The sequence below is a fragment of the Vigna unguiculata genome, chromosome 3, assembly GCF_037176805.1.
Source record: "Vigna unguiculata cultivar grain cowpea cultivar isolate G323 ecotype 2 chromosome 3, ASM3717680v1, whole genome shotgun sequence".
Lineage (NCBI taxonomy): Eukaryota > Viridiplantae > Streptophyta > Magnoliopsida > Fabales > Fabaceae > Vigna > Vigna unguiculata.
Genome location: NC_140794.1, coordinates 7186418 through 7213797, shown reverse-complemented (window position 1 = coordinate 7213797; position 27380 = coordinate 7186418). Strand labels below are relative to the sequence as shown.

Genomic DNA, 27380 nt, shown 5'->3' with positions numbered 1-27380 from the left:
TATTTTTGAGTAGAGACTTTAAAAATTCCAAAGTCCTAATTGTATCAAAAACATATTGTCTAAAAATTAAAAGAATATTTTTGTCTTTAAAAAAAATGTAATATGCATTTATACTATTTTAATTAATGTATTTAATTATTTCAGTTTTCAATATAAAAATTATAGTACCAATGCACATCAATGATTTTTTAACCGGTGTCTTTAGGGCACTGGTTAGCATTTTCCAAATTAAAATTATATAATCTTAAAAGTATATCAAATTTTATAAATATGATATTAAAAATTATTGAAACAATACATTATATATATACGCACATAACTTCGTAGAAATGATATTGCAATAATATATGTAATAATTATTTTTAAGTACAAAGAAGTTATTCATTCGAAATAAATAAATAAATACACTTTTTTATTTATTAAAAAATTGGAATTACTAATGACAAAAAAAAAAGTCAAAAAAGGCATATCTCTTTAATAACTAGTTAGAATAGTTTTTTTATTTTTATTTTTATCTATTTTTTACGCAATCATAATTTATACTATTATTAACAGTCTATTAACTAGTTAGTATTTTCTTTTTCGCACTTTTTACTATGTTATCCTCTTATTTAAAAATTTTCTCACGTTTTTACTATCTTGTCCTTTTATTTAATAAATGTTTTTTTTATCTATATCTATATTGTAAAGCATTCTTTCTACGGTGTCTTTTCTTTTATCTATTTTATTTCTTAAATTTTACTCTTTATATTCTAATAACTATTTTTCATTATAATAATTGAGTTTTTAAATTATATTACTTCGCGTTTGATGTTAATAATATAAAAACTCGTTTGAATCACTGTTACTGTTAAGATTAGTCTCTCTTTTAGTAACATGTTGAAAACCTATTACAAGACAAAAAATATATACTATTCTCATTTTAAAATATATATCTGCTTAATATTCGTACCCTTTGTTTTTTCAGATTTATATTTACTGTGAAACTAGATATAAATATAAAAATAAGTTAAACTTAATTATAAATTTAATCATTTTTTATTTTTGTTGAATTAAATTTATTTCTTTTAAAATTTATTCAATTATTTAATATTTTAGGAGGATTGTGATATTATTTTATTAAAAAATAAAAAATTGGGAAGGTTAATATTTTAAAGTTAAAGTAATATTAAAAGAGATATAATGTAAAAATAAAAAATAAAAATAAAAAAAATTTAAAGCGACCACAGTGGGAGTCGAACCCACGACCTTCTGATCCGAAGTCAGACGCGCTAATCCACTGCGCTATGCGGTCACGTTTGAGATCTAAAGGCGACTAATATTATTATATTATAATATTTAATTATTATTTTTGAATTTAGTTAATAATCAATTAAATAATGGTGGATGATTGAAATTGAAAAAAGACAGGAAAATCTCAATATTATTACGTCTAATCATGAAAATAATTCATTTTATTTCATTTCTATCATTTTGTTGATTGGAGGATAATAAATTCCAAACGATTTGATTTGAAGTTTTTTGTTTTCATTCATAGATATGTTCCTTATATTTTGAGTTATTTTGACATTTGAATTGCACTCTGGTCATAAGTTTAAACATAAACATTTAATATCCTATCTATGATGTTTAAATTAACTTCATAGCATAGGTTGAAAAGTGGTTTGGCTAGACTAAAACATTTAAGTTGTCAAATTTTATTGTTGGGAGTTATAGTTTGTAAAAGTGACCAAAAAAAAAAAAAACATAAATTCATTAAGAGCCTCAATACAAAATAAATTATGCTATACAGACATATTTCTACATTAACTTTCTTTTACTTTTAATCGTTTACATTAACATTGTTAAGACATTTCAATAATTTCACGATATTATTAAACCATTTGAGAGACATCTGTATTAAGTATTAACCATTAGCGTCGTAAATAACTACATTTATTTAAAAAAGTTAGGCTAAAATACTCTCTTGGTCCATGTTTTCGCTGAAAAATCTCAAATAGGTTCATAGATTTTTTTTAATCTCAAATTGGTCCATAATTCTGCAAAATTGATTCAATTAAGCCCAATTCGTTAACGGCGTTAAGTTGAGTAACGATTTTTTGTATAACACTGTACACGTTTCAATGGATGGCTGATGTGGATTTATTATTTAATTTGAACAGTACAAGGTGGAAAATAAAATATGAATTGAACAGAAATGTTTTTGATGGTCGTCGTTTTGTTTATTAATTTGGTAAGTATAACGTCGTTTTGGGTTGATTTTAAAATTAGGGATTAAGAGAAAAAAGGATTGCGAGTAAGGTTTGGGATTGCGACGAGGGATTGGGAAGGCAAGGCGGAGGAACGCAAGGCGAAGGAAGGCGCTTTCAACGTTGATTTCAATCTCCAGGCTTTATCGTGACGACATTGTTGAGCGAAGGTCATCTACATTGAAGGTTAGAAGTTGGATTTGGGAATTTTGTTTGTTATTTTCGTTGATTGGGGTTTAGGGTTTTTTCGACTTCGATTTTTTAGTTTGCTTTATTTTCATGGATGGAAGTGTGGGAGTGTTGTGTGATTGGGGTTTAAGGAGTTTCATTTTCCATTTTGTGCGTGGGTCTGTGGTCCCCCATTTGCTTTGAGCAGTGTAGTTTATATTATTTGTGGTCCCCCATATTAATTTGTCGGTTTGACGGTGGTATGGACGGTAATATGTGTATCCTTTTGTGGGCATTTTAGTTCCAGGTTGGATGTCTGAAGATCGTTTCGAAGTGGTGGTCCACCACTGTGGGCATTTTGTCAGTGATGGGAAGCTACGGTATGACGGTGGGGAAAGGGTGTCGTGGTTCTGTGATCCTGATACGTGGAGCTATTTCGAGATTCTGCATGAAGTACGAGAATTGGGACATCTTAATCCCAAAGAGTTGTGGTACTCTATTGGAGGAGAGTCAGTGCTAGATGATAGGTTGGTGCAACTAGTTGATGACAAAGGCGCTATGCATATGGCCACCATATCTATGATAAATGGTGTTGTTCATCTTTATGTGGTGCACAGGATGACTGAACCTGAGGTTATTAACATGATCGAAGGGGGTGTGGTTGATAATGAAGGGGATAAAGAAGTGGATGGTGATACTGAAGTTGAAAAGGAGTTGGATGATGAAGTTAATGGACAAAAAGAAACAGATAAGGAGGATGTGGAGGTTTTTGATGCTGAAGTTGAAAAGGAGTTGGATGATGATGGAGAAAAAGAGACTGCTAAGGATGATGTGCAGGAGGATGTGCATGAGGATGTTCAGGAGGTTCATGCTGAAGTTGAAGAGAACTTACATGAGGCAGATGAGGTGGAGGTGGTTGAGGTTTATGACGAAACCGAAGATAAGTCAGATGCAGATGGTGAGGATACAAGGAGTAATGTTGCTGCAGAGCAGTTTTGTGATGAAGGGCTTGTTGATGTTAGTGTTGAAGCTGACGAGGAAGTTGAGCCATGTGATGGTCACGTGGAATGTGAAGTTGGTTGTACTCCAAAAGATATTGGAGGAGCAGGTTCTTGCAGTCAACCACAGTGTAGTAATTCAAGTGAGGATGAGGTTGTAGGAGTAGGATCTGGTGATGAATTTTCAAATATTGAGTGGCACTCAGATGAATTCCTTACTGCAACCGACACTGATGAGGAAAACAATGATAAAGAGAGTTATGGAAGCTTTCCAACCTTCTCAATGCCAAAAAGTATGGACCAATACAAATGGGAAGTTGGTACCTATTTCACAGAGAAAAAGGAATTTACAGAAGCTATTCGAACATATGCATTGGCAAATGGAAAGAATTTAAGATTTGATAGAAATGACAGGAGTAGAGTTACTGTAAAATGTTTTGGTGCGGAGGGAAAGTGCAATTGGTATGCTTACTGTGCATATATGTCTGCAGTGAAGTCTTGGCAACTTAGGAAAATAATTGATGACCATAACTGCAATAGAGATTTTAATGTGAAGTTAATGAATGCAAAATGGTTGAGTAAGAAGATGGAAAAGACTGTTAGAGAAAACCCGCATACGAAGGTCATGGATATCCGTGACAAGGTATCTAGGAAGTGGAATGTCAGTATATCTAGAAATATGGCTTTCAGAGCAAAAGCAATTGCAAGAGATGCTGTTGATGGTTCATTCACGGAGCAATATAGAAGAATATACGATTATGCACATGAACTTTTGAGAGGAAATCCAGGTTCCACAGTGAAGGTTAAAGTGGAAAACATTGATGGTGAAGTCATATTTAGTAGGTTTTATGCATGCCTAAAGGCATGCAAAGATAGTTTTGCCGCATGTAGGCCCATTATTGGAGTGGATGGCTACTTTTTGAAGGGCAAGTATGGTGGAGAGTTATTGACAGCAGTTGGACGAGATGGCAATGACCAAATTTTGCCAATAGCATATGCGGTTGTAGAAGTGGAGAACAAGGACTCATGGAGATGGTTCATGGAGCTTCTGATAAATGATTTGGGTGGGGATACAGTCGGTGCATCATGCACCTTTATATCAGATCAGCAGAAGGTAATATTATAAAAAATGCTACTTTATGTCAAATGTATGTTGATAACTAAAGTTTATGTACTTCACAGGGTCTGCTTCAAGCTATCCAAGAACTGCTTCCTGGAGTGGATCAGAGATATTGTGTCCGACATCTCTATGCCAATTTTCGAAAGCAATTTCCAGGAAAAAATCTCAAGCGTCTCATGTGGCTGGCAGCATATTCCACATATCCACAAGGTTGGGAGAAAGAAATGCTGAAAATTAAGGAGCTGAATGAGGACGCATTCAAATACTTAATAGCGATTCCCCCAAGGTAAGTCAAATATTCATTGTTAGTTAATTGATTTTAGTATTTCATGACTTCATTTTCTGTGTACTGGTATGTTAGGTTCTGGTCAAGATCACGCTTCACTATAAGACCTCAATGTGACACTGTTGTCAACAACATGTGTGAGTCATTCAATAGTGTGCTACTTCACACTCGGACCAAGCCCATCATAAGCATGTTAGAGGATATCCGAGTGTACATCATGAAGAAATGGGCCAGCAACAGAAAAAAAATTGCAGCTTATAAGGGGTCAATCATGCCAAAGATTCTGGATAGACTTAAACACGAATCAAAATTAGTGAGGCATTGGTTACCAAGGTACACTGACACTTTGATGCTTTTTTTTTTTCCTTTTAAGTTGGTCCCCTGTCATTACAAAATATGTGTATTTTGTGATTGTAATTAGGTGGGCAGGAGATAAGTTGTTTGAAGTTCGCCACACATCAGCACTTGGAGAGCAATTTGTGGTAAACATTGATAAAAGGGAGTGCACGTGCAGGAAATGGAGTGTCAGTGGAATCCCATGCTATCACGCACTATGTGCAATCAAGTTTTTGAACATTAATGCAGAAGATTTCATTCCAGATTGCTTTAAAAAGTGTACTTATGAACAAACATATGCATCGATTGTTTACCCTATCAATGGTGAACAAGTGTGGGAAGTAACTTCTTATCCAAATGTCATGCCTCCAAAAAAACGTATCATGCCTGGAAGACCTAAGAAGAAGAGAAGATTGGAGCCATGGGAGTTAAAGAAAAATGATACACAAATGTCTAATGAAGGGTTTCGTAAGAGGTGTAGTGTATGTAGGGAACTTGGACACAACAGGAACTATTGTCCTATTCGACCACAGCAGACTGAATCACAACCTGCACCACAATCTGGCCCAACACCTAGTCCATCACAACCTGGCCCAACTGGTGCTTCATCACAATCTGCACCACAATCTGGCCCAACACCTAGTCCATCACAACCTGGCCCAATTGGTGCTTCATCACAATCTGCACCACCACAATCTGGGCCAGCAGCAGGTACTCCACCGCAATGTGCTTCATCACAATCTGCTGCATCACAATCTGGGCCACCAACAGTTGCTCCACCACAATCTACTTCATCAAATTCTGCTCCATCAAAATCTGGACCAGCAACAATTGCTCCACCAAAATCTGTTTCAACACATTCTGCTCCTCCACAATCTACTCCACCAAGCCAACAAACAACAGGGCCACCAAATAGGCGCCCAACACGTGCAGTCCAACCAATGAGAACCAAGCTACAAGCAAGAAGGGGACGTGTTTGGAAGCTGTGAATTTGAAGGGGACGTCTTTAGAAGACATGTTTTGATAGTGTTGATCCCATTTTGATTTTCTGCATCTGTTGTAATGATCAAACCAATGCCATTACTCTGTGCTATTTTTTTTTTTTATTTTATGCGTGTGCTGTAATGGTCAAACGAATTGATGTTTTGTGGTTTTTTTGGCTCTGTTAAGAGCATGGCTCTGGTATGTATGTTTGCAATACATTTGCGATCAACACCTATATAAAAGTTTGATATTATGTTGTCAAATTCGGTCTGATATAGCAATTTCTTTATTCAATTATGATATGGTGTATAAGGCCAAAAGTTTGGGTCTGTTATAACAACACCAAAATTATGTGCTTAAAACAAACTTTCTCATTCAATACACAATCAAAGTTTTACAATGCATTATGGATTTTTCATCAACAACGAAAATAATATTACATTCAATACACAAACAAAACAAACCCCCCAAAATAACACCCTTATCCTATTTTCCAAATTCATGACAGATTTTTCTAAACTAAGAATTTTCATCCTTTGCCCATACATTTCTTCCATATTCAGCACACTAAGATCCCTTTCTTCATTCTTCGTGACTGAACCAACAATTTCTTCATCTCCACTGAACCAACTAAAGTAATTGCAGCCAACCAATTGTTCAGAACCCCTCTGTCCAAAAACCATACACACAGTCGTCAAATATCTCCTGCTTAACTTAAACGAAAAAAATCAAAGTTCCATGGATCTTACCTTATACTTAGGACATCCCCAGAATTGTTTCCCCCTATTTTTAGGGGTTCTTGCAGTTCTCAAGACAGCTTTCTCACCACAATAGCAAACAACCATTGAACCCAACCTCTTTGACCCACCTCCATGACAAGAATCACTTCGATTTTGCACCCCCAACCCATTGCAGGAGCACGTCGACCATGAATGAGAAGAAGCCATAAACAAACTATTCTCTTCTCTCCTTTCAGTTCCTGCAACCCAAAATGCTAGGGCAAACTACTAGATGTTACTAAATAGGAGAAGACCACGTCATTTGCACTGCTTCTCACAATTAATTGACAGCAAAGCATGTACAAAACTCCAAGTCATCAGCAGTAAACGCCGTTTATGAAGAAATAACGGAATGGGCTTAATTGAATCAATTTTGCAGAATTATGGACCAATTTGAGATTAAAAAAAATCTATGGACCTATTTGAGATTTTCCAGCGAAAACATGGACCAATGGAGTATTTTAGCCAAAAAGTTAATTATATTCGTATACGTCTGACTATGTGTGATGAGTGGACCCTATGATGCACAGATATAATATATCTATCGGATACGACATGTATCCAATATGCTGATACGTTTATTTTGAAAATAATAAGATATGATACGTTATATATTATTATCGAAAAGTGTACAATATTTTTTAAAAACATAATAAATATATTATTACGTGTCCATCCAAATTAAATCACAAGTATTAATATGTCAACATAAAAAATTATAAATTATTGTCATCATAAAAATATTGATTCTTTATATATTGGATACTTTATTAATAAGTATCGGTGAAATATCTTAAAGTATCATACACATATACGTGTAAAACACGGATACGTACCAAATTGAAGTATTAGTACGTCATAGGTGGACCCTATTTAGATAATTGTAACTATATGTTAACAATTATACTAACATTATTTAAGGAAAAAAGTTATAAAGAAAAAAATACATTTGAATAAAAACATCCATATATCACTCCCACATACAAATTGATAATTGTATTAATGTATTCCTTGAAATTTTATAAAGATGTGTTTTTAAGTGAATGACAACTTTTTTAGGATATTTCGACTTGTTTTTAGAATTGTGATTATAGAATGATTTTTTTTATATGTTATATGTTACATAACTATTTGGGATACCTCGGTTAAAAAAGATAGCTTTTGTGAAGACATATATTTTGAAAAGTTTCTATATGTTTGTGAATGTGTTTCATCATAGCTAGGGAGGCTTCTTGGAAGAACATTTTGTTCCATCATAGTCGGAGAGACTGCTTGGAAGAGCTTCATGTTTCACCATTAACTGAGGAGACTATTCAGAAGAGCTTTATGTTCCACCATAGTCAGGGAGGTTGCTTGGAAATTATGTTTCATTTGACTGAGGAGGCTGCTCGGAAGACCGATGAGTGTGTGTAATATTTGTCATGTGTATTTGATTAATTATCTTTAGTTTTTAAATTATAAAAGCTTTGATTTTCTTAATTAGAAATAAGATGTATGAAAATGATATCGAGAAAGCTTTGGTTAGGAAAGACAAGGCTTTTAAGTTTGACAATTGTGATTCACATCTCTTTCTTAGGAGTCTATTTGGTAAACTCTCATATATTTTATAATTTGTATTAATTATAGATTTTAGGAAACGAAAAAATTGTGTTATCATATTTGTTGACTTTTAATATAATATCACATAACTTCTGAAATTTTAAAAAAATTATTATCAGATGAAGTTAATTACTATTAAACATTTCGATAACTTCGTCATAAAATTAATCATTCGAAACACATTTAACCTCTCATGTCACCATTGCTTGTTGATAATTATATAAATGCATTCATTTACTATTAACTATTTCTGAAACAAAAGGTAATCATCCTTTTCACCCCTTATCCTTTTTGTTCAGTTTACCTATATTTCTACACTATTATATAAATGGATTCTCCATGTACACATTTATTTTCATTTTTATTCTTTAAATACTCATTTTTTAACTTAAAATAATTACTTTATTAGTTTCACTATTCAAGTGATCGTTTTTTAAAATTTTATTTTTTAAATTTAACCCATTTTTTAAAATTAAAATAATTATCTATAATAAACTTATAAATATTTATATTTATTTTTATAATTATAATTATAATAATAGTAATTTTATCATTTTTTATTACGTCAACACACATGTTTTCACTAGTTCTTCATGATACAGATTGATATTAGCAAATTCTAACTACTATATAAAACAATGATGCCCCTTGTTTACTTATTTTTCTGATGAAGAACATAAAAAAGGATGATATTTCAAGGGCTGTACAAGGAAAGACATGACATTTACCAGATTAACAATCATCTCACCTTAACAAACATGAAAGTTTTTGATAAGGTTCTGACATTGTTTCTGTCAAAAATCTATGAATGAAAAAAGAAGAAAACTAATACTCAGTCCCTATAGGAAATGAAGGAGGATCCCCTAAGAAGAGAAAATGTTATGTGAATCACTAATGCAGTGTATTTCACAATCCTACATAAGAGTGATTATGCACTCACTATCAAATACACAAATTTACATACAAAGGCTATCAATTTAGTTGCAAAATAGGACCATTCCAAGATGTTACACATTGTGCTGGTAAAGATAATTTGCAGTGTATGATTTGGCTTTACTGTCATATCATTACCATTTTCTTGAGCTGCAATTCTTAGCAGCTGTATATCTGTTGGTTAATTTTTCCAAGACTTTCTTTGGTTAATCAGGTGGTTAGTTGATCTGGAAGTGAGTTTGCTGACCCAAGAACTTTGCCACCAACATCAGGAAAAGATTCATGATCATCTAGTGCACTCACTTTTCCATCCCTGCTGATCTTAACGGGATATTGCATCAAATGTCCCCTCATGTATTTCCCATCTTCGGACACATATATGCCCCAGTTTTGTTTTGCAATTGTGTTCACTTGTCTAACACATTCCAGGCTCTGAGGTTCACTAAAACAATGGTCAAGACTACCAAGGTGCTCAGCCCACAGTGACATTCTGTATCCATACACCTACACCAACACAATCAATGTAGGAATTTCCAATTACTGAGACAAGAAAAGATGAAATTTCATAACCAACACCTTTAAACTCAGTTGACTTTATGCTACTAGTCCACTGTGCTAGGGTTTCATCAGTTATGATTACAATCATTTAATCTGCTAAAATAATATACAAGTTAATTTTACTCAAATGATATAACTATTTAATGGGGGGTTGCCTGACTCTATAACACTCTGCTACTCAAATATGTGTGTGTGTGTGTGTGTATAAGTCATGTAAAAGTTAACTTTAATTTGTGAAAAGACCTTGTTTTGTGGAACTCAAAAGTTTCAGGAGACCCTTGTATTAATATGCTTATTTCCCAGTACAACAATTATTATATCTCATTAACAGATGTAGGTGGAGCTTCAAACCTGGCCACGTGGATGGGGTTTACTTTCTGTCCATGTATATTTTGGTTGATAAGCTCCCATAGCTATTTCTGTGTCCCTTGAACCATCTAATGATCTCTGGTTAATATTTGCTGATCCAATAATTACGTAATCGTCATCAACTATCATTCCTTTGGCATGAACATAAATCATAAAACGTCTGAATTTTTTTACTGCTACCTGACCAAAGAAAAGGAAAATAACAATATGATCATAAACTATCACCATACGACAGAAAAGGTTTGCAAATGGAGTTCCGTGCACCAAATTATTACTTCTCTAAAGGAATAGTCATCCTATAATGTTTTTGTCCTTTGTATTTTATATCATTTTCTATGTTTGTTCTGATTTCTCAAAACAAAGCAAGTAATCCTATAAAATATAGCAGGTGCTAGATAATCCAGATCAGGTGCCATGGGAGGCATATTTACTGTCTCAGTGACAAACAAAAAAGATCATCAAAGCCATATCAGGGTAAGCTGTTAGAAAGGGTAAAATCAGAAGGACAAATATGAGAAATATAACATTTTTTTTTCTCTTTTAGTTCTTCCTTTCAAGTGTACTTTTAGTCCATTAATAAAGGTTAAGGAATTTGATCCAGAAGACCATCAAATAAACATTTTTGTAATTGATTTTATCATCAACATGTTAGTTGTTAAGACATCGTATAACTCAACTTACTATAAGACTACTGTGTTAAGACATTGTACAACATCAAATCTTGTTTTTTTTTTCTTTATTCTTAATTCTCTTTATTACATGATAATTTCCCTTCTTTTTGTAGTAAGATAGATTATATTACTCTCAGACTGGATCACGTGCTTCTGCATAGCACATATATCATAGCTATATATCATAGTTAGGGATGTAAAAAGATCCGTAAATCCATCTAAAAACATTTCAAAGAAATAATATGGTAAATCAAATTTATTGTCTAAGAAGAAAATTTGTATATATATAGCATTAATCTCAGGGACCATAACTGAAAGAAAAAAAAAAAAAAAACCTCACTCAATCCACGCTAGACCAAGCAAACAAAAACAAAGAAAAAACAAAACACCGATCAGTGCCTACGGAGCACGATTCTAACGACCACTCACAACAAAACGGTCACAAAGACCCTAGACGGTGGTGACATCCGATTTCATCACAATCTCATTGCTAATAGACTCTAAATCGTTGTTCAGACCGTGCAAAACGGAAAGCGTGAGAAACGTGTCGAGCTTCTCGGACACGTTCCCCCTCGTGAGGAAAAACTCTACCTCTTCGGAAACCGAGAGGATCTTGTTGAGGTGGCCGAGCGAGTCGCCGTCTCGAACAATGAGCGCCAGCAGCTCGCCGACGCCGCAGCAGGACCTGTTCCAGAGGTCGCAGCAGGAACTGTAGGAACGGAAGTGAACCAGTAATGTAGGGTGGACGGATTGCCATAACAGGCGAACGAGTTTGTAATCGATTCGCATCCACTGGTCCCTTTCTTCTTCAGCGATTTCGATCGCTTTCTTCGTCAAGTGATCGGCGAGACCTTGGCCTCGGAGCCAGAGGAGAACGTAGCCCTCCCAGGAGAGGATGTTTTGGCCGTTAAACTTCACGGGGGTTATGACGGAAGTGGCGGGAAAGGGTAACGGTGTCGTTTTTATGGAGGAGGTTTCTTCTGGAGAACCAGATGCACAAGCAGAACAAGCAGAACAAGCAGAACAAGCAGAAAAAGCAGAGCCAGCAGAACAAGAAGAAGAAGAAGAAGCCATGAATAGAGATTGAAACTTGGAAAACGCTACGGGTATTGAGAAGAGTGGAGAAAGACATGCATGCTATTTCATGCAATATATATATATATATATATATATATATATATATATATATATATATATATATATATATATATATATATATATTAGAAGTATATTGTAAATTGGGAAAATGAATATTAGGGATTTGATTTATTTAGGGAAAGAAGGAAATATGATTCTAATTTTACAGAATAAAGTAAAAAAGAACCAATCAGAAACAATACACAGAATATGTTATTTGGAGACACTTTTTTGAACATGAAGTTTTCCGTTTTCTTTACTCTAAATGTGTTGTCTTTTTCTTGCTGAGTAAATATTAAAATTAAATTACTCCAACCCACATTGATATTCTTTGCTTTCAGATTGTAAATTTTTATTCAATCTTGAAGGAAAAAAACTTAACATTACAATTTGAAAAACAGAATCTTTGAAAAAATAAATTAATTTACTTTAAAAATCTTTAAAACAACGTAAAATTGCAGTAATAATTGAGCATGAATGTAAAGAAATTTTAGAGAAGTAATCAACAGTTTCTTGATAATGTAAAATAATAAAATAGTACTTTTGAAATATCTTTTTCTTTATAATAGAATATATTTGATTGTAACTTTTTGGCTTAATTAATTTCAAGTGTCTTATAAATTTGAATATTTTTATTTGAGTCTCTGTTGATTTTTCTAGTATATTTTAACTGTTTGATGAAAGGGCAAACACTGACAAGAATTAACTTCTTGTAGTTACTTAACAAGAAAGCACGTCAAGAAATTCTAATCTAAGTGTTCTATGAATATTTCAAACTGCACGCATGCAATGCTAACATTTGATTAAGGAAAAAGAAGGGTAGTTTAGCTTACCAAAGCGCGGTTTTCTGATGGATTTGGTGTTGAAGAAACATTTGCGCTTGAGGGTTCTCTCTTTCCGAGGCAGTAAAAATTGAGATAATCTTGTGGATGATACTGATCAGAGAGACCTGCTTTTTCAAGGGCATCAGCAACAATCTTGTACATCATAGACATTGTCTGTCCCTATAGTCAAACAAATTTCAAATGCAAAGGTTGTAATAGTTAAGTACCTTTCAAGGTTCAATCATCTTTGTTATGCCAAACACAAGCATAAACAAATTGTGAATTCATTTTCTTCAACTAAAGGTGAAAGAAAGCACAAGTATGTGTGACTACTATGTAGGAATATATTTTCTTCAACTGATATCAAAACATGCATCAAGTTTGTGGTGATTTTAGATTACTAGAGCATTTCCATTATCCAAACATGCATCAAGTAATGTTCATCTGTTTGTGGAAGAAACCGGTTTTACCAAACTGACTACCTAATTTAGACAGACTTCTGCAGAAAGTACTGAAAATGTTAATCTGCAAAGTTTGTAGATTAGAAATTGGTCTGACCTGCCAGAACAAGATTTCTTGAACAGCAGCACTTGTTGGAACACCCTCTGGCCACATTGGTATAACTATATATACAGAAAAACGTTCATTTACACTGATCTTACCAGCAATTTTCAAAGCCAACTCCATGGGAACCAAGTGGTTTGCACCTGTTGAGATAAGAAATTGACCTTACAGTTGCAGTAGATTTTCAAAAGCTACAACTATAACATACAACACAATGCAGAAACTAACAAATGTGTTAAAATTAAGTTCATCTACCAGCTTTATTTTTATATGAAGGCCAGTGATAGGAGGAGCCCAGAAAATACTGATTCTCAATATATATAAAGTGCTCGGCAGATCTTATTGCTCTTACATAAGCAGTATGGATGCTTTGATCAACTTTCAAATTTTTTCCACACAAAAGATTCTGAAAAAAAGAAAATAGAAGAAGTTAAGGACTAATGTGAAGTTAATGAAAACAATATGCACTCAAAGTATAAAGGGGAATCAATTTTTCAACATATCCTTACAACCTTACCTGAGCCTTAGCTTTGTCAACATCCTTTGGAAAGCCCTTTACAGATCCAGAATCTATGGACCTAAACACCTGTATTTAATGCTAGCTCATAATCTTTCTGAACTTTATCAGGAAGGATGGTACATGTCATCAGATTCTATCGACATATTTCCATACCTGCACATTCCAACTTTCAGGATCACTTTCATCGGTTACATAAACAGCTTTTTCACCATTGGGGCAAGGAGCTGGTTTGACAATCCATGAAATTCGATCCAGCCGAAGCAAAGCATCATCATGCCAGTTTGTCACCTTTTTGAGCCTGAAATCACGCCATTTTTTGGCCTTCCTCCATCTTTGTTCAAAATTGGTTAATATATCATATGCTGCTGGACCTTCAATTTTACAATGTAAGTCATGCCATGGTTGCCTTGGAGCACACGAATTCGAACTTAGTTGCTGCATATAGCACACAGTTTGCAGTGTAAATTCCCATGATATTTTTTCCCTTTATTTGATGCTGATGTGTGCATTTTATTTTCTTTTCTCTTCCACCCAACCACACAGTGCACCATGTGATTGACATAATTGATTATGTTATGTGTACACATTCATAACAAAATATCTCCACATGATGATGCATCATGAAGGTGATATCTTAAAAGAGTCACCAAATTGCTGTAAATTTATTTCTAACAGTAAGTTTATGCATGAACAAGTCAGCAGATAATAAACGTGTCACAAAACTGATCACATTTGAAAGTCAGTATTCATGAGGTGGATGAAATAAAGGTATGTTGAGCCAACTTTCAAGCATAATTTTGTGTTTGTAATTGTAAGGATGTATCGCAAACTGAATGCTTTATAGGACTGAATATTGGTTACTAAAGTGTCAATAATGGCACTAGTCAATGAGAATACTGTGATGGATGAGTAAAATATACAACATGATGATATCACACTTGAGTGTCTTTGGGTGGAAATAGGACTAATAAAGTAGATTATAGGATATCACATTCTGAATGGCCTTCACATTTTTTTATTTTGTTTATAGCACAATATCATTTGTTGATCCATGTGGGGGTTCACATTTGACGTACATGCCACAAGTTGGTATTATCTTTATTCCACTGTTTTTCTATACACTCAAGAAAAAGAAAGAGTATGCACATAAAGACATTTTATAAAATTCCCTTGCACTTTATTCTTTGAATTCTACAATGTTTACAATAAAAACTTACTTGAAAAGAAGGATTGTGAAAATCATTATGAAAAACTGTATCGATATCACGAAAAAGCCGATGCTCAGGGGTATCATATCTACCATCACATAGATCCAAACCACCAATAAAAGCAGTTATTTTCCGATTATTCCCAGAACCAAGACTGTCTACAAGCACACATTTCTGGTGATGTGTAAAGAGGGTTCCCACAACCTGGACCAAATGATTCAATCAAATTAGTATTGTTTTGAGTTTTAGCTGAAAAAGGAGAAAGTACACTACTAGATTCAATGCAACAACTCCATGCCTGTTGCTTGAAAATACTGAGCTTATTGCTTGCATAACGTGGAGATAGCACACAATGAACAGTGGAATGTTTGAAAAACTTCTTAGTTTCCTCATCATGAGTCTGCATGACACCATCCTGCAATAAACAAACTACATATTATAATGTAGATTAATATTAATCTCGGTGACACAGGTGTACAAAGCTGTTATGCAACCATATCTACATTACAACAATCCACGAAGGAAATATCAAGAGCCTAACACCTCATTACTCAAAGTTGATAATGCACAAGGCAGTCTAAGCAAATCCACCACCATAAAGAAGAAACATAACTACGTTTTACTTCAGAACCCACTTCTATCTTAAATAGGACTCTTCTTTGAACAACTTTATGGTATGAAAGTAATATCAAGGATTTTTTGTCCAGTGAGTTAAACTTAGTTAGCAAACGAAGCAATTATTCAGGACCAAGAAAACACTAACTTGGATAGAATTTGTTGAGGAAATCAATAGATATCATTGTGATCAGGGTAAAGAGATTACAGTTTTCAAAAGAAACTTGTCATGTGAAGTTCTGTCGTCCCAAATCAGCACAACCACTCGGAGTCCTTCTTGTGACTTGTACTTCAACAGCTCTCCAAGTGAAAGCTCTCCCCCTGAAGGTACTGGCTTTTTTGCCTCTCTGATAAGCCTAACTGGGTGGTAAACCGACCATCCTATAATGTATATCATGTGATGAGCTTCCAAAATTGCATGACATATGTCTTCCCAACATTTATTTTGCTGAAACATTTTTCCACCCTCAAGTGGAATTTCAGGTAGCATACCATCTGGTATATGTGCATCCTGATACAGAGTCACACTCCCTCCTTTCCTGAGAGGGAAATAGGTTTTAGAAACTCCTAAATATGCTGTCCCATCCTCATTCATTAATTTTTGGTTACGGTCCACTTCTATTGGCTTATATTGAACAGAAAGATGCAGTTCAGGATAAGGTTTTAAGCAGTTTCCATACTGACCAATGATGGGAAACCAATCGTTGACAGGATTTCCTGAAATTATCTTGTAAACAGGTATCTCCACCACTCCAATGAGTTCAGCCCCCAGAATATCATTATCCTTCACGAGAAACTCCACTTTATGAGCAGGGTGAGCAACAGGCACGATAAATTGCTCATCCCAGGAAGGGTTCTCACAGTTAGGAATCACTCTAGTTCGAGCAACGGTTGCCCCAGCTATGCATACTGAAACATAAGGGTCACTTGTTATCATCTTATCTTTTCCACCGAGTGACTTTCCTTTCATAAATGGAGGATGGCACATGTTGCCCAAAGTCATACATTTTCTAACTGCTTCTGAAGACAAATCTAAATTTGGAAGAGACTTGGCTTCAATTATCAATAGATCTAAGTCACCATGTAAGAAAACCGCATCATGATGGCCTTCATGCTCCCTGGGAGGACAGCCGTGGGAAGTGCCAGGAGAATCCATTCCAACCTGTGAACTCAAAGATGCATGTTCTCTAAATCAAACACCTTATGTTCATGTTGTAAAATCCACAATCTAGATGCAAGAGCGTTATGGAGAATGATTTAAAAAATGTATCATGTTTATCACCTTAAGATCCTTTCAGTTATCTCATGCCATCATCTTTTAGCCCTAAGGAAAACATGCATGAAGCCATGTTCAACATGTTTCTTCAACAAGTTTTCAGGTTTCAGTTTCTTCCACCAGAAGAAGAAAATTGATCACCTGGAGAAAAGAAGCGTGAAGAAGAAGAAGCCAATGGCAGGAAATAAAAATAAAACAGGAAAAAGAAATGAAATTTGGGTGTATATGGATTCATGTAATGTTGCAATTCAGAGCATGGTCCAACACCACCTCCACAATCCGAAAATGGTGGCAAATTTCATGCATTCCAGAATTGGCAAATTCCAAACCAAAACCATGTATGGGACCAAAAAATTTACAAAATTTAAGAAAGGACAAATATCAAAACAGAAAGAGATTGGTCAGGTGTCACTCTTTTTTTTTTAATAAAAATAAATAAATAACAATCTCAATAATCTTTCTCCATTTATTTACCTAAATCTGCTTTGGGAACGAATTTCCCAACATGTTTTTTTTAATTGATTTTATAATTAAAAATGGGATAATCGATTTCTCATTGGCGCCATTAGTTTTAAAGTTTTTTTTTATGTATTTTGATTTTAAAAATTTGTTTAGCTATTTTAAAATTTGTTTTTGAAATAAAAAATAAAATAAACAACAAATGTTTTTTTAATTATTTGGAAAGTTAAATATTTTTTGAATAAAACTGAGAGCGTGGTTATAAAATAAAAAATAAACGATTACTTAGAGTAGAAAAATAAAATATTATTAGTTTAATGAAAAGTATATTAAATTTTTGTAATTAGAAAAATTCCAGTTTAAATAACATATAAGGATTTCAAATAATAATAAAGAATTTTGGATTTATAATATAACACACAATGGATAAATTAAAATGGAGCAACATTTGAAAACCTAAAAAACACAGTTTCACATTTGATTTTCCCTTCTTCAAATTCTTGTTTCTAGTTCAGACAAAAACTCACTAATATTTGAAACTTAAATAAATAACCACTAACCATAGTACTAAGTAAATAAATTATCTTCTGGAAAAAGAAATACTTATATTTCCCAAATTTTATCTCTTTTTGTTAAACTTTATAATAAATAGTAGTTTCTTTTTTTTTTTTACATAAAACTAGGCTTCATTTAATTTTGGTCATAATTTTGTAAACGTGGAAGTTTAGTCCTCATAAAAATAAATTGAATTGTATATATAGGCTTCTAGTTTTATAAAATTGAACAATTCATCATGTCCACAAATAAACTATATAAAATCTATAATAAAAATGTTGATGTGTCTATAACTAATAATAATGTTAGTTGATATATTAATGTAAAACTGAAATTGTTAACTTTTGAAAAATTGAAAGACCAAACATATATTATTATATTTTTGTAGGAACAAAAATTAGAAATTAACAAAAATCAGATTCGGATTCATTCTTCATAGAAAAATTCAAGGCAAGGGGTTCCAACCTCTGTCACCCTTTATGGGGACTCAATGATGAATGAAATTGGGTTTATATCTTTAGTTGCTCTTATTTTTCTGTATTCAGGATATTATTATGCGTAGTGTTGCTGTTTATATCACTGCTGTTCGGAACTTTTCCTTTTCTCTTTGCTTTTTTCTCAGAATTTGCGATTGATTCTGGCTTAATGTCTTGTTGCAGATCTTTGGGTCATCTTTCGGTGGTTGCAGGTAAAGAAATTTCGTTACTTTCCAACTAACTACTCACTTTTTTTTCTCTTGGGTTTGCAGATCTAAACCTCTTGTGTGTTCTTCTCACTCTTGCATAACTGAGATTTTTAGTTTTGCTTTTTTCATGTTTTCAGATAAAGGAGGTGTTTAGTTTGCAATTGTTGACAAATGGGGGAAACCATAGGGCCTCGCTTATACTGTTGTTGTAATTGTAGGAACCAAGTCTCCCTCCATGACGATATAATTGCTAAAACCTTTCAGGTTGGGATTTTTTTTTTTTTTTTTCTGTTTCTTTATCGAGCATTTATAAATTTGTGGATATTTGATGAAAATGTTACTTGTTCTTGCGGTTCATTTGATGAAATTTTACACATGCTTTCTCTACTGGGTCGTTTTTTTGTTATCGGTGCTGATAAAATGGTGCTTTATAAATCTCCTCGTGTATTGTGCTTTGTTTTAGTTTGTTTTTCATTTGAAGAAGGTAAAGTGGTGGCAGGGGTAAGATCATGATCATATTGTTAGATTTCTAATACTTGAGGTGAAAAGAAGAGATAGGAAAAGAGAAAAAGTAGAGTGCTGTGTTATAAATGTTGGAAGTCCAAAATTGTTTCATATAAACTCTTGCGGTCTATTGTGCTTCCATGGTGAGTTTCCCTTCATGAATTGGCTACGGCAATTGGCAAAACTCCACCATGGTAGAAGTAGAAAAGAGCTGAGAGGAGAGTATGGTAGACATGAGAAAGAAGAAACCAATTCATAGATGATTATAATTTTTCATTTTGCTAACATGAATCTTTGGCCCGGTAGTTTAGAAGGACTTGAGGAATATAGTTGAAGTTAAGGTCTGTAAATGAAGGAAAGCAGTGTGAGCTTGTTTTAATGTGGCTGGATCCCAGAGCCAAGAATGTACATTTCTCAGAGGTCATTTTGGGTAGAGTTTTTTGGGAGATTGCCTATGTATGTGAAGACATTTTAAGCTCCTTTTAAACTTCCTTAAAATCAACTCCCTTTGGCTTACAGGAATATGTTTATGGTTAACTTCACCATGTATGCTAGCATGTACTAAACTTATAGAGCAATTGAGAATGAACTTTTTTCTTAAGTTAAAACCAACGTACACTAATTCTACAGAGTAGTTTAAGTAGAAGTTAATTTTATAGTATGAAAATTTTATCTAATTTTTCTTCTAAAAGTTCTTGAAAGGAGTCATGTCAGATACTGTACATACAAGTTCAATACTTTTAACTGCATTTATAATTTCTAAACATGCATTTTGTGAACTTCATGTAAATACTAGTACTGATCAGAGTATCACAATAATTAGGTAATTTTTACATTTAAATGTTTATGATGCCTTACACTCTTTTCTGAAACATTAAAACTCCCTTCTGGTTTAAACTATTTATTTACATTTATATAATGATTATATTGTCCTATAATATGTAAAATTTGGTTGATGAAACTTATCTGACAGTTGTTTGATACTAATGTTTTGAGTAGGGAAGGTATGGTCGAGGTTTTCTGTTCTCTCATGCAATGAACATTGTGGTAGGGCCAAAAGAAGACAGACACCTGATGACTGGGCTACACACTGTTGCTGATGTTTACTGTGGAGACTGCCATGAAGTGTTGGGTTGGAAATATGAAAGAGCTTATGAAGCATCACAGAAGTACAAGGAAGGAAAATTCATACTTGAAAAATCCAAAATTGTAATGGAGAACTGGTAGCATTGACTTTTGATTTTCCTTAATATATTAGTTCCAATCATCATGGTGCTTGTTCACTCATTGTTAAGATGTAAAAGGAGGGTCTTGTTTTACCTGTCTGAAATTTGTGAATTGTGTTCTTCAATTTCGTTATCACCTGGTGTTGTCAATAGAAGTAATGTTGGAAGATAAGATGTTTATTCCTAGAAGGTAAAAATGACTTCCGGATTCTGCAATTTAGAAGTCATTTTTCTCTAAAAAATGTGAATTCTAGATTCCACGGTCTGTGGCTTTGGGATTACACAATTAAAAAGTCATTTTCGGTTTCTGGATTTTGCAAGAAGAGAGAGAAATTGTCTTCGAGATTGTGTAATCGGAAAAGGACAAAATGGGAAATTTTTTTATATGAGGATATGAGGGTGCAAGAAGAAACAGCCCATATAAGTTCATTAGTGAAGTCCAACCAGTAAAGTCCATCCTGCAAAGTATGCAGACAAATTCTTTTCGCACATCCATATTTTGCGTTTTGCACCCGCATAAATATAAACTTTTCATTTTGTTCTTTTCAAATTGTATAATTTCGAAGTCAAAAATATTTTTGGATGTACAATTTAGAAGAAAAAAAAGACTTTTAGAAGGTATAATTCATAAGTTAAAACTTACTTTTCGAATTGCACAATCTGTTTTTTTTTAACCCTCTTCAACTCCCAAAAAGTCATTTATAACTTTTGGATTATGTAATTTGAAAGTATCCTTTTTCTTAAATACCTTCTTGATGATACAATGTAAATGCCATTTTTTAACTTTTAGGTTATATAATCTCGAAATCTCTTTTTATGAAAAGTTGATTTTAAAATTTTGTAATTTAAAAGCTTTCTAGATTACACATTCTCATTTCTAACTTCTAAATTTTATAATTTGAAAAAGACAAAATGAAAATTTTTATATTCACGGAGACAATGACAAAAATATAAAAATTGTAGGAAGAATTTGTGAACCGTGTAATTCAAAGAGACTCATTCTTGAGAAGTCTATCTAGGCAAATTGTATTCGTTTTGAACCATTTTAAAAAAATTCAACTATGAATTGTCTAATATAAAATATTTGTCAGAAATGGCAGTGTAGTTTGTATTTTCTTAGCCACCTAACAAACATCTATTTAAATTGTATTTACTTAATCAATAATTTTATATTAAATGAAATATTATATATATATTAGAAAAAATAATATTTGGGGAAATTATATATATATATATATATATATTAGAAAAAACTACTTTTACTTAATTTGCATATTTTATTTATTAGCAGTGTATATTCAAAAAATATATTTAGCTTAAATCCTTTATTTATTAGTGTTATGTTTTATATATTAAATTATAAAAAACCTAGAAGGGTTAAAAGGAGAACCTACTAATTTAACTCGTGGATAAAACGAATAGGACTAAAAACACCAACAATTCAAATGTACTCAAAATTTCAAGAGTCATTAGTTAATGATGATTTTGGGTAGCAACCAGACCAATCCCAAATGTTCATAAATTGAGTTCGTGTTTTTATAAAAAGCCACAACATTTCCTTTAGTTGATTACACTACATTGATATGTTTCAGAAAATATATTCCTATGTTTGAGGTGGATTAGGAAGTTATATAAAATGTGTGTCAGTGTGTATTTAATAACCATCTGCTCAAGTTATAAATGATTTATATGCTTTATTCTAATTAATTTGGTTAAACTGTTCAGAACAGAATATATGTCGTGTGTTCTTTTGTGAGTCTTATCACTTGCAACGAACACATGAATGCCATCTCTATCTTCCATCCAACTGCACCCTGGACTCTTTTGCATTCCCATATCTTTCATTAATTGTCTGGTTTGAGCAAGATAATGCCATTTCCCCACAGAAGCATACAAGTTTGCCAACATAACATAGTTTCCAGGATTATCAGGCTCCAATTCTATGAGTTTTTCTGCTGCTACTTCACCCAAGGTAACTTCATTGTGAATAAAACAACCACCCAGCAGAGCATTCCAGGTCACTGCATCAGCTTCCATTGGCAGGTTCTTGATAAGCTTATATGCTTCGTAGAGCTTGCCTGCACGACTCAACAGATCAACCATACATGTATAATGCTTCAAAGAGGGTGCCACATTGTAAGTTGCCATCAAATCAAAGCATTCATGACCAATCTCCAATGATCCAGCATGAACACATGAAGAAAGAACTGCTAGAAAAGTCACATGGTCTGGTCTTACTTTGTCAGATAACATTCTGTGAAAAAGAGCAATTCCTTCATCCCCGTATCCGTGCATGGCATAGGCAGTGATCATAGCATTGTGCGACACCAAATTATGATCTGAAATCCTGTTATATACACGATAGCATTGCTTAACATCCCCACATTTTGCATACATATCCACTAGGGCAGCTCCAATGTGAACATATGAGTCGTGCCCGGCTCTTATGGAATATGCATGGACCTGCTTTCCTCGTTGGATTGTAGCTAACTTGGAGCATGCAGCTAAAATCATTCCTACTGTGTATATGTCAGGCCTAAAGTTTGCAATCTGCATTTCGGTGAACAATTGCATTGCAGAATCACACCGTTTATTTTCCACATAACCAGCTATAATACCATTCCATGTATACACATTTGGTTCAAAACCTTCTCTTTTCATTTTCTGGAGAAGTTCTCCAATCTTTTCAGTTTGATCGGAGCGGGCATAGCCTGAAATCAAAGCGTTCCAAGTTGGAAGATCAGTTTCAGTTACATCATCAAATGCCCTTTGTGCAGCCACTAGGTCCCTGCATTTAGAGTACATTTCTACCAAAGCTCCACCAACAAAACTGTTGAACTGCAGACCTTTGACAATGGCATGGGAATGTATCTCTTTCCCTCGTTGAATAGAAGCCATATCAGCACAGCCAGCAAGAACACTTCCTAGAGTGAAAGAATCAGGCTCAATTCCTACCTTCAGCAAATCTCTGAACAAGCTAAAAGCTTCATCAAACATAGAATATGCCACATACCCTGATATCATAGAATTCCATGATATTCTGTCCCTTTCTACACCTTTTTTCTCCATCTGGTCAAACAACTCCCTGGCCCTAAAGACGTTGCCATTCTCCCAGTAACCAGCTATCACTGCATTGTAAGATGCAGCACATTTCCTTGAAAATCTGGAAAACATTTTGAAGGCACTTTCCATATCACCGCACCTTCTATACATATCCACTAACCCATTCACAACAAAAGCATTAGAGAAAAATTCATGTCTAACAACATAGCCATGCAGTTCTTTCCCAAGGTATAGCCATTGCATCCTCCCGCAAGCCGGAAGAACACTGGCCAGAGTTTGAGCATTCGGTCTCATCCCTGCTTCCAACACCATTCTAGAAAGCAGTTTAACTGACTCAACATAGTAACCGTTTTGCGCGAATCCACCAATCACCACGCTCCAAGAAACAAGATTAGGTGCTACACCACACTCACCCGCAGTCATATTTTGTAAGAGATCCAACGCCTCGTATACCAATCCATTAGCAACACAAGCAGTGATCAAAGAATTCCAAGAGACACAATCCTTTTGGGGCATTCCTTCTAGAACTTTCTTAGCCTCATCTAAGCTCCCACATTTACCATACATATCTATCAAAGCATTACCAACGTAAATATTCTTAACAAACCCATATTTCAACGCCATCCCATGCAGTTGCCTACCCAGCTCCACAGCACAAAGCCCACAACAGACCTTCAACACCACAGGGAACACGAAAAACTCCAATCGCACTGCTTCATACAGCAATTGTTCAAAGAGCAAGAAGGCTTCCTCAAAGAACCCCATTTCAACGTGGACACGCAGGAGTGCGGCCCATGAGTGCAAATTTCTAAAGGGCATTGTGTCGAACATGTGGCATGCGTTCTGGAAAGAGCAGCTTCTTGCGTACATCTGGAGCAACTTGGTGGTAACAAACTCGTGGGCTTGAAACCCTGACTTTATGGAGTGGGCGTGAAGCTGTTTTCCGAAGGTGGGGGACCCACAAGTGTCGAGAATGGAAGCGTAGGTGGCGGAACTCGGTGGCTCATTGTAAAGTTTGGATCTTTGGTTTGAGGAGTGAGGAAGAGAGAGGCTTGCACGGTTGGTGGAAGAACCAATTGATGATGGGGGTTGAGTGAAGTGTGGTGAGGGACTGAAAGCTTCCCAAACCAAAGTCTGCATCTTGAAGACAGAGACAATGGAACACAACACTCGATTCACATAGACAAATACATGTTGATGTTTCTTTAGTTATTTCAAAATATCGGTTTGAATATATTAATAATACATAAAAAAATAAAATATCTATCATAATTTAAAATGTTTACAAAGGAAAATTTCATAATTTAAGATTGCTAAGACATATTTGATTTATTGTATTTTTAACTTGGTATTATCTACTATTGTGATTAAAAACCTTTTTAAATGTTTTAAAATTTACATTTATTACTTTACTTTCGAATTGTGATACATACAATATTATCTATCACGTCTATGTAATGGCAGATTTGTTATGTTTTAGCTTGATTTTTATTTTAATGAAAATAAAAAATCATTTTATTTTTAGAATTATTCAATTTGGTTCCTATTTTCGTTATATGGTCAATTTGGTCATCATTTATGTAAAATTGCATTCCATCAAGTTCTTTTGGTAAACGGTGTTAAAATTGTTAACGACACAGTGACAACATGGAACTGTTTGGAGTACATGTCAAATTTTTGCAGTGACGTTGACACCATTCATTTTTTATGACCGTTGTAGGTTTAAAAGTGAATGAAATCCAATTGGAGAAGAAATTAGGGTTTGCAGCAAATTTGTGGCCAACAAGAAACGTGTGCACAATCCACATGGTGATTTTGAAATCCTGTTTGTGAGGTATGTCTCATCACCATTCGTCTTCCTCCTCTTGCTGTAATAGTTGGGGACAGTCAAGTTGCAGTAGGTCTCATATTCGTGGTTCCAAGGGTATAGGTATAATACACATTTATAAATGTGGAGAAGTTGCACTGGTTCGAGTGACAAGAACTTTGAAGAATAATGGTAGACAATTTTAGGGTTGTTCTAAGTACAAGAGTGTTGTTTGCAGTGATATGGTGTGGTGTAACTACTTCAAATGGTGTGATGAAGAATTATATGATGAAATGGATGGTATTATAGCCAGCAAAGGATGAAGATTTTTGAATTGGAGATTTCTATGAGGGTTATGAAGAAAACGATCCAATTTTTCTTAGGATTAGTTATTGTTATTGTTGTAATCTTTATAGTAATGGTGCCATAAATGTTAAAAATCAATGTGTTTAGGTGAGGATGTTGTTTTAGAGGTGTTGATCAAGTTACGAATGTTAAAAAACCAGTCACTGACTTTGCATTGTAATTTATGAATGAAGTTATGAATGTTTTTTATGTTCTAGATGAAGTAGGGTTGAGTAATCTTTATCTTGTTCTGGATGCATGAATCTTTATGTCTGTTTAAGTTGTTCAATTTGGTCCCAACTCTAGTTTAAATAGGTTCAGTTAAGTCTCTATTTTCATTTAAATTGTTCAATTTGGTCCCTATTTTAAGTTTAAAATGTTCAATAAGTCCCTATTTTTGTGAAAATTAGTGTAATGGAGTCCGTAATTTTATAAGAAAACTTGACAATCAGAAGTGCAAAATATAGCAAAATATAATTCAATCTATACTTTGGTAAGACAACCTGCCAAACATAAAAGCACAAATGGCAATCACAACTCCAATAATGGAGACCAATATTCATTTAAGTGCAATCAGAACCTGTTTACTCATGTAATTCAGATGTTAAACAAAAGTCAAGTGCTGGACAAACGAAGTTAACAAAATAGAGTACCAATTACTACAAAATTACACCAAAAGAGGCCTTAATACATTTCACACAAAATGTGGTCTCCTAAGCAGGCAGCCTAATTAAAAACACCAAAGGATCTTCAAGTTGGTCTTCAAATCTACAATTTCTGCCTTCTGCTTGGTTGCCTAGTCTATATTGAGACTTCATGTGGTTGTTGTGTAGGTTGTGTTGCTTGTGTGGACTACTAACTTGATGAGGATGATGGTTGTTGTGTAGGCTATGTTGGTTGTGTGGACTGCTGACTTGATGGGGTGGTGGTTACTCTATAGGCTGTGTTTGTGGAGGGACTTGTGGACAATTACTTCTGTTATGTCCCACTACACGGCAGACCCTACATCTCTTTTGATGGCCACCTTTCCTCAATACTGTATCATTTTTCTTTAACTCCCACGGCTCCAATCTCCTCTTTTTCTTTGGCCTCCTAGGTAATCTCCTTTTGAGGGGGGTTGCACATTATTATAGGAAGTCCTCTCCTAGAGCAGCTGCCCATTGACTAGATAGATTATGGAGCGATATGTTTCTTCATACTGCAAATTCTGAACCAGTGTGTTATGAACTCCTCTGCATTCAAATTTAAGAACCTCATTGTAGTAAGTGCATGACAACAGGGAATACCACTAGATCACATGACCAATCATCAATAAATACACCCACATATAAAAGTCCACCATTTTGAACAAAATGTCCACCATGGTGCACCACAACCTTAAATCTCTAGTCACACGTCTAAAAGCAAAAATAAAATAACATAATATCAATTAAACGGTGGACCACAACTGAAAAACACATAAAAAAAAAAAGAAACATAAGGGGACCACTGAAACATAAAATATTAACACTCTCCACTATCGAAAGCGGCAACACAAACAAC

General features: G+C 34.1%; 4 protein-coding genes and 1 non-coding gene across 7 annotated transcripts; 2 read left to right on the top strand and 3 right to left on the bottom strand.

Annotated features, from left to right (window-relative positions):
* Positions 1–1220: 1220 nt before the first annotated feature.
* On the bottom strand, positions 1221–1294 carry TRNAR-UCG (transfer RNA arginine (anticodon UCG)). Its single transcript has one exon. It is a non-coding gene; the product is annotated as a tRNA-Arg (tRNA).
* Positions 1295–3689: 2395 nt separating this feature from the next.
* On the top strand, positions 3690–6146 carry LOC146887448 (uncharacterized). Its single transcript, XM_085671418.1, has 4 exons — positions 3690–4529; positions 4598–4821; positions 4897–5154; positions 5243–6146. Exons 1-4 carry the CDS (start codon positions 3699–3701, stop codon positions 6144–6146), a joined length of 2217 nt encoding a protein of 738 aa, XP_085527544.1. The 5' UTR covers positions 3690–3698.
* A 3024-nt stretch (positions 6147–9170) lies between these two features.
* Positions 9171–17511, bottom strand: LOC114177544 (phospholipase D delta-like). The gene is made up of 11 exons (XM_085670753.1): positions 17201–17511; positions 16127–17080; positions 15602–15718; positions 15313–15507; positions 14249–14530; positions 14093–14161; positions 13831–13981; positions 13570–13718; positions 13021–13191; positions 10362–10559; positions 9171–9956 (listed from the first exon to the last, which is right to left on the bottom strand). The coding sequence occupies exons 2-11, from the start codon at positions 17072–17074 to the stop codon at positions 9663–9665; spliced, it is 2574 nt and encodes an 857-aa protein (XP_085526879.1). The 5' UTR covers positions 17075–17080; positions 17201–17511; the 3' UTR covers positions 9171–9662.
* Positions 17512–18548: 1037 nt separating this feature from the next.
* Positions 18549–20756, top strand: LOC114176755 (protein yippee-like At4g27745). 3 transcript variants are annotated; one of them, XM_028061898.2, is made up of 4 exons: positions 18549–18658; positions 18868–18896; positions 19031–19157; positions 20397–20756. In XM_028061898.2, the coding sequence occupies exons 3-4, from the start codon at positions 19065–19067 to the stop codon at positions 20622–20624; spliced, it is 321 nt and encodes a 106-aa protein (XP_027917699.1). In that variant the 5' UTR covers positions 18549–18658; positions 18868–18896; positions 19031–19064; the 3' UTR covers positions 20625–20756. The 3 variants fall into 3 exon arrangements, with proteins under 3 accessions (XP_027917699.1, XP_027917698.1, XP_027917700.1); XM_028061897.2 differs by having other exon boundaries at positions 18551–18715; XM_028061899.2 differs by lacking the exon at positions 18549–18658 and adding an exon at positions 18678–18792.
* A 1536-nt stretch (positions 20757–22292) lies between these two features.
* On the bottom strand, positions 22293–24880 carry LOC114176596 (pentatricopeptide repeat-containing protein At5g16860-like). The gene has a single exon (XM_028061678.2). The coding sequence runs from the start codon at positions 24824–24826 to the stop codon at positions 22298–22300; it is 2529 nt and encodes an 842-aa protein (XP_027917479.2). The 5' UTR covers positions 24827–24880; the 3' UTR covers positions 22293–22297.
* Positions 24881–27380: the final 2500 nt, after the last annotated feature.

What these genes read in the sequence shown, in the direction of transcription:
- LOC114177544 (XM_085670753.1), bottom strand. Translation starts at nt 17,074, where the DNA reads ATGGATTCTCCTGGCACTTCCCACGGCTGTCCTCCCAGGGAGCATGAA. An exon ending in ACAAGTTTCTTTTGAAAACT is followed by an intron (nt 15,719 to 16,126) that starts GTAATCTCTTTA and finishes TGTTTATTGCAG; the next exon opens with GATGGTGTCATGCAGACTCA. An exon ending in AAGAAATCTTGTTCTGGCAG is followed by an intron (nt 13,192 to 13,569) that starts GTCAGACCAATT and finishes GTTTGACTATAG; the next exon opens with GGACAGACAATGTCTATGAT.
- LOC114176596 (XM_028061678.2), bottom strand. Translation starts at nt 24,826, where the DNA reads ATGCAGACTTTGGTTTGGGAAGCTTTCAGTCCCTCACCACACTTCACT.
- LOC114176755 (XM_028061898.2), top strand. Translation starts at nt 19,065, where the DNA reads ATGGGGGAAACCATAGGGCCTCGCTTATACTGTTGTTGTAATTGTAGG. An exon ending in TAATTGCTAAAACCTTTCAG is followed by an intron (nt 19,158 to 20,396) that starts GTTGGGATTTTT and finishes TGTTTTGAGTAG; the next exon opens with GGAAGGTATGGTCGAGGTTT.
- LOC146887448 (XM_085671418.1), top strand. Translation starts at nt 3,699, where the DNA reads ATGCCAAAAAGTATGGACCAATACAAATGGGAAGTTGGTACCTATTTC. An exon ending in TTAATAGCGATTCCCCCAAG is followed by an intron (nt 4,822 to 4,896) that starts GTAAGTCAAATA and finishes CTGGTATGTTAG; the next exon opens with GTTCTGGTCAAGATCACGCT. An exon ending in GTGAGGCATTGGTTACCAAG is followed by an intron (nt 5,155 to 5,242) that starts GTACACTGACAC and finishes GATTGTAATTAG; the next exon opens with GTGGGCAGGAGATAAGTTGT.